Source organism: Poecilia formosa, unplaced genomic scaffold, assembly GCF_000485575.1.
Source record: "Poecilia formosa unplaced genomic scaffold, Poecilia_formosa-5.1.2 Scaffold149, whole genome shotgun sequence".
Classification (NCBI taxonomy): domain Eukaryota; kingdom Metazoa; phylum Chordata; class Actinopteri; order Cyprinodontiformes; family Poeciliidae; genus Poecilia; species Poecilia formosa.
Genome location: NW_006800088.1, coordinates 1,466,532 through 1,473,366, shown reverse-complemented (window position 1 = coordinate 1,473,366; position 6,835 = coordinate 1,466,532). Strand labels below are relative to the sequence as shown.

Below are 6,835 nucleotides of genomic sequence, written 5' to 3'. Positions count from 1 at the left end.
GCCTTGGCGTGTGCAGGGGCGGGGTGCTGTAGCCTGTTTGTGTGCTCAGGTATGTGTGCCCAGAGGGGACATACAACACCGCGCTGCGCCGGGCCACTGAAGACAGACGCTCTCTCACACTCACACACACACACACACACACACACACACACACCTGTGGGAAAACTCCCCTCCTCAGCTGAAACAGAAAGTGGAAACAGAAAAAAGGCAGAACTAATTTAAGCGTCCAGTTTGATCCGCCCACGTTTCCTCCTCACGGCGCCTTGCAAAATATATTCACACCCCCACTCTGAGTGTTTTAGGTCCACTACGTCACAACCATGTTTTCATTTTTGATTTGGTGATGGATCAACGCAAAGTAGCGTCGCGCAAAAAAAACAAACAAAAAAAAATTACACATATATATAAATATATATGTGTATATATGTCAATAACATCTGAAAAGTGCGGTGTGCATTTTCACTCCGCCCCATTTGAGCTCAAACCATTTTGTTGTAATTACAGCTAAAAGTCTTTACCAGCTAGAATATTTTTTTTTGTTGTTGTTTTTTTTTGACTGTTCTTCTTCGGACTTTGACCAGGGCCCTCTAAAGGTTGACTACTCTGTCTGGCTATATGTTTAGGGTCTCGAGTCTTTTGCAAACTCTGGCTGGTTTTCCTCACATTATCCCCGAAGCATGATGCTGCCACTACCGTGTTTTGACAGTGTTCAGAATGCCAGACCTCCTCCTCACATGAGATTTTACATTTTGGCCAAAAATTTGATTATTTTTTTTGTATCTTTTTTTGTAATCTGGCCAGTTTCTGCTCAAACTTTTGCTGTGTTGAATTAAAATACAAAGGACTTAAAAACCAAATGTGCGGTGGTGGCGCAGGGGCAAAGCACAACCCACATATTGAGGCCTTAGTCTTCATGCCGGTGGTTGCAGGTTCAACTCCTGGCCTGGCAACATTTGCCAAATGTCTCATTACCCTCCTTCCTGTCAAACTACTTTCAAATAAAAGGCCACTAGAGCCAACAAAAATAAATTCACCTCCTCACATTTTAGCTTTTTTTTTTTTTTAAACAATGTATCATTTTTCATCCCTATACAGTTATTCTTTACTTTTTAAAACCACAGTAAAATACGTTAAGCGTGACAAAAAGGAGCATAAATACCTTCCCCAGCCTCTGCACCTCATGCGGTTGTTTTCCTGCCCACTGCATATTTAAAGTTTCAGCTACCACCTTTTAGGGATTTTTTTTTTGTTTTTTTTGGCTTTGGCACAGACTTGAGTTTTCTCTGAGACATCAAAGAGGTGGTGTGAAGCCCAAAGCAGCAGCAGCAGCAGCAGCAGTGAGGAGGAATTCTTGATTTGTGTGGCACTCCCTCAACCACATGAGAGGCAGGAGGAAAAAGCGCTCAGTGCCACCCGTAAATAGATCACAGGAAGGAGTGACTGTCGGACCACCGGCGGCCTCCGCTTCACGCTTTACACGCTGCCGTAAGACGCAGCGCCGCTTCCGACAGGAGGAAACCGACGTTTTGGTCATTCTGACCGAGAACAGTCGATGATTCTTTTTTTTTTTGTTTGTTTTTGTTGCGTGGGGTAATTGATGGAGGCTTCAGTTTAATCGTTACGGAAACGGCTCTGATGTGTTGGGGACCAATACTTTTAAGCTCCAGTTTTATCCACATTTCAGCCCACAGGTTAAAGAATTCACAGCGGTGAAACAAGCCCTCAGCATCATGGTGCCACTGCCGTCTCGTCATTGTACGCTGTAAAAACACAAAATCTGAAGTAGTTTTGGTTTAGTTTCTGGTTTAAATATCTTAGTACACTTGAAATAAGACAAACTAACTTTAAAGTAACTTTTTAGCAAAGTGGAGCTTGCCTTAAGTCTAAACTTAACCTAGACTTTTTCATCAGTATTATGAATTTATTGACTTAAGCTCCTACATCAAGCTGAAAAGTTACTTTTAAGTTAGTTTTGTCTTATTTCAAGTGTGCTCTGACATTCGAACAAGAAACTAGACCAAAAATACTTCAGATTTTGTGTTTTTACAGCGTACAATGACGAGACGGCAGTGGCACCATGATGCTGAGGGCTTGTTTTTGAGGTTTTGCCGTGTAGAATGAGAGAACAATCCTCATCTCGTGTGGGCTTAAACTTTCCTCATTTGAGTCCAGTTTTAAGGGTCAAACTTTAGAAAAGAGGCTTGTTTTGTTGCTTGGTAACATCACTGTACAGGTTAACGTAGATCCTCTAGACACTAAATCTGGTTCTCGAATAATTTTCCCCGTCGTCTAACGGGGGCATCGGCTGCAACCCCCCGCCCCCCACACCTCTTCACTTGTGGGAGAAAACCTGATCTGGATTTGTGAAAAAAATGAACAAGTTTTAGTCACTTTCTGGCTCCTGGAGCGAATCGAAGAAGCCCTGTCATTATAAACATCCCAAATTGCTCTAAATGTGGGGGTTTGAATACAACTCAAAGGGCCCGTCTTAAGCTCCAAACTCCTGGAAGAAAGAGCGCTCTATTCCGAGAGCGGGATCCGGCGGAGTTTCCCCTTTAATAACAGACACATGAGTGGATGAGCAAACAGCCTGGCATGGGGAGCCGGGCTTCAGCCGCGCGAAAATCCCCTAGGTGGTGCGAACCAGAGGATTTACAAGTGTTGACGGTGTGTGTGTGTGTGTGGAGCTGGATTTCAGGACACATCCTCCTGGAATGCTGTCGTAAACAGGAGCCGCCACTAAACGCCTGTTTGTGTGTGCGTGTGTGTGTGTGTGTGTGTGTGTGTGTGTGTGTGTGTTTTCTCCCCTGAACCCACCGTAGGTACCTGTGTGAAGTGTGGGAAAGGCGTGTACGGGGCGGATAACGCCTGCCAGGCTCTGGATCACCTCTATCACACTCGCTGCTTCACCTGCGTCTCCTGTGGTGAGTCTCGTCTCCTGCAGAGTCGGCGCCGTGCCCTTTGTTAAAAACTCCCCCCCTCTACCTCCCTCTCTCTTTTTAAAAAAAAAAAAAATGAAAAAAATGTGACCCCTCTGCAGGTCGCACCCTGAGAAACAAGGACTTCTACAATGTCAACGGCTCTGTGTACTGTAAAGAGGATTACATGGTGAGAGCCGAGGTCGAGATGTGTTTTGACACCTTCGGAGTCGGGATGAACTCTAATCTCTCTTTTTTTTTTTTTTAATTACAGTTTTCGGGATTCCAGGCAGCTGCTGAGAAGTGTAGCGTGTGTGGTCACCTCATTCTGGAGCAGGTGAGACGTTTCCACGCTCACACCCAGGGACGATTATGTCAGATTTAAAGAAAATCCCATTCAAGCTCCACCAATCTTGCGTTGGGTAACGTTTTTTTTTTGTGTGTTTTTTCCTCCCCCCCCACGATGACTTTACACATCCCCACGTTTCCCACAATTCCCTTTGAAGCCGTTCTCCTGGGGACGGAGAAATGCGCTGACGTCTCTCTGTTGCCACTTCTTTGGTTTCCCACGATAAGATTTGGCCTGGAATGTTTGCCTTGGCTTTTTGGTAAATAGACTTAAGGCTGTGCAGTGATTATCTGCAGACTTTTTTTTTTAAACTTATATGAACCACGTCGTGCTTATTAATAGAAGGCGGCCTGTGAGCCACGGGAACCGAACTTCACATGGGGAGCTTGAGGGGTGAAGTGTGAGGAGAGCTGGAGATGTTTATCTAGAGAGCAACTTTCCTCGATCTGGACATTTTAGCTTACAGTCTGGAAAAAAAAATAAAAAAATAAAAGTATTTCTTTACGTTCTCTGTCTCTTATGCGCTGACTTTATCTACACTTCCTTCTTTTATTCCTGCCACAGTTCCTTTTTGCCATCCTATGTTTTTATCCAACTAGTTATCTAGATATCTTGTTAGCTGTGTTTGTCTGTTTTAAAGCTGACCCTCCTTGTATGCATCAGCCATATGTGACCTTTTCCAGAGTTGCAGCTCATTAACCCTGCAAGAATTTGTACATCGTCGTCTTGCGCAGCAGGAAGCCGTTAGCACGTTTTGTTCTTGTGCATCTAGGCTGTGCTTGTGTTCTAATAAAGGTTGCTAAGAGAATGATCAGTGAAATGGATCTAAACACAATACGAAAAGGTAAAAAAAAAAGGAACAAATAATTGGACAAATATTCTTCTACAGTTTTCCCACTGAGGGATAATAAAAGGTAGCTCTGTTCTACGGTTTTGCGTAAAATCTAAAAAATTTTTTTAACGTGTGTGTCCAGATCCTGCAGGCCGTTGGGAACTCCTACCACCCCGGCTGTTTCCGCTGCGTGGTGTGCTCCAAGGCTCTGGACGGGGTTCCCTTCACTGTGGACCAGCACAGCAACATCTACTGTGTGGCGGACTACAACAAGTGAGGATCCACGGATTACTGAGTTACTTTCTCCTTTTGGATTTGGAAAAATTGAGAGCGCGAAACCTTCTAAGTCGTGCTATACGTTGACCGTTGAGGGTTTTTTTTGCATTTCCATAATGTATATTTTTATAGTTTTTTCACATGAGAGATGCATATTGAGTTTAATGTTTGGCAGACGTTTCCACAGCAAATAAACTTTCTCCGGTCACATCTGCAGGACTTTTGCTCCAAAGTGCGCAGCCTGTTTGCAACCCATCTTACCGACTGAAGTGAGTAGCCTCTTATCTGTTTTAATGAGTAATCCTTTATCTGACGTAAACTGGATATCGTCATAAAGGGCATCGTTTTTGCAGCTTTTGTTTTCTCTGTTGTGTTTAGGATTGTAGCCCGCAGTAGTTATGGTTATTTTTATGTGTCAAGCTGAGAAGTATGTGGAGGAAGGGGGAAAAAAAAGCATGAAATAAATGAACTGAGAACAAAGCAGATGTGCTTGGTGTTTGCTCAGTGAAGACTTGTGCATTTAAGAAAGCAGCTGTAAGTAAACTTCCCACTTGGAATATGAATTATAAGGGGAATATTTGGCATGAAATTCTGAGTTACAAGGTAGCAGCTTAGTCACACAACAAACCGGCACAGTGCCCAGGCATTTAAAAGCTCTCTCTGACGAGCCTACAAGTCGCCCCAGTGGTGAATTACCAATTGTTGCATCACATGGGATCCAAACAAAATCATCCTTTTTCTCAAGTCAATATTTTGTCTTAATATTCCACTCATACAATGGATGGAAGAAAAAAAAATACATACGAAACTATTGACCTGTTACTTATTTTGACTCAGGGAAGCGAGCAGCTATTAATTTATGTAATAAAAGTGAATTGTGAAAGAGAACATCATTTTACCTGAAAAACTTTATGCTCACAAACGACACCCATCCATTTCTTTTGGAAAGTTTTTTTTTTGTTTTTAACAGGAGAACAAAACCTTTCCATTGAATTTCCTTCTCTATTGATGATTCAAAGCCAATCATTCCTGTTTCTACATTTTTGAAATACTAACGGAACAGAATCAATTGAATCTACAGAACATGAAACTCTTAAGTTCATGCAGGTTATCTGTGTTCAGGCTACATGAAATGCATGAAGGATTTCCCTGAAGCGAGTGCAGGCGTTCCAGACGTTATTTTAGCTCTTTGTTTTGTTTCCCAGGGCAGCGAGGAGATCCTCAGGGTCGTGTCTATGAACAAGGACTACCACTTTGAGTGCTACCACTGCGAGGTGAGTTATATCCGCCAACAAAGGTTTCCTTCTGACAGTCTCCTTTCCAGGAATTCTGTTATGTAATCGCCAAACGGCTGAGCTGCCTTCCCCTCTGTGTGCATTCCTGTCCTTATCCGAGTATTTCTTTTTTCCTTCTCGTCTCCCAGGAGTGTGGCAAGCAGCTCTCCGATAAGCCCGGCTCGCAGTGCTTCCCTCTGGACTCTCATCTCCTCTGCCACTCCTGTCACATGAGCAGAGTGTGTGGCACACACAGCGTTCCCCCACACAACACACACTGATCACGCCGTGCAGCTGTGGATTTTCCTTTTCTTAAAGAATCGATCGACGCGTTCTCGGTCTTTCTTGTGCATCTTCTTTTAAAACGAAACTGCTGACGTCGATACATTTCATTTAGCCACATTTCATGTCCTCTGATTGGTCCGTCACATGTGCTGCCTGCTGTACATCTTGTACTATTACTGTACTATAGATTAAAAAAAAGGGAACAAACTACTGCTTTTTAACCCCAGTGTTGCTACTGTTTGCTGTAGAAGAACAAAAAGGGATTTTACTGAATTATGTCGTGTACATACATTATGACTAGCAAACTTTTGCACTTAAATTTTGACTTTACTGTAAGTTGTTACATGAATCTGTGCAAGCTGAAGAGAAACCATGTTGTCATTTCTGTATGTTAAGTATTTTTCCATTTGTGCTCAGATTGTGCTCTTACAGATATTGGTCACAATTTTAATAAAAGCAGATGTTAACAAATTTACAGGGAATATCCCTCTGATCTGCAGCAACCCCTATGCATGTAAATGTGGCACCTTTCAGAGAGGTGTTAAGAAAAAGACAATAAATTAGGTTCCTAGGAATTTATGACATTTCTCAGCTGCTAGGCTTGAGAGCCGGTATTTATCGTGCCAGGAGGATGAAGAAAGAGGGAAAAAAATCCTCTTAATCCAACCATTAAAAGTTGCCTCGGAGGCTTGCCGGGGAAAAAAATTTTTTTCTGATCCTCCAACCACAAACAAATTAGCAGAGTTTAGTAAACTGCTTTGATCAGACAACACCAAGATTACATCTTTCAACAAAAACTAGCTGGGTTTGTACAAAAATCCCAAGCTGGATGACAATGGGAAAGAAAATAACTGGTAAGTATGGGGGAGGATCTGTGATGCTGTGGGCCTGCTCTGAAAAG

At 42.9% G+C, this 6,835-nt stretch overlaps 1 protein-coding gene across 1 annotated transcript in view; it reads left to right on the top strand.

The window, feature by feature from the left end:
- Positions 1–6,409, top strand: part of ajuba (ajuba LIM protein) — a 10,293-nt gene extending 3,884 nt beyond the window's left edge. The window contains exons 2-8 of the mRNA XM_007563679.2: positions 2,823–2,924; positions 3,041–3,108; positions 3,193–3,255; positions 4,242–4,372; positions 4,593–4,644; positions 5,581–5,649; positions 5,799–6,409. Of these exons, the coding sequence (XP_007563741.1) occupies positions 2,823–2,924; positions 3,041–3,108; positions 3,193–3,255; positions 4,242–4,372; positions 4,593–4,644; positions 5,581–5,649; positions 5,799–5,930 (617 nt within the window). The 3' untranslated portion in view covers positions 5,931–6,409. The remainder of the gene's footprint in view (positions 1–2,822; positions 2,925–3,040; positions 3,109–3,192; positions 3,256–4,241; positions 4,373–4,592; positions 4,645–5,580; positions 5,650–5,798) is intronic.
- Positions 6,410–6,835: the final 426 nt, after the last annotated feature.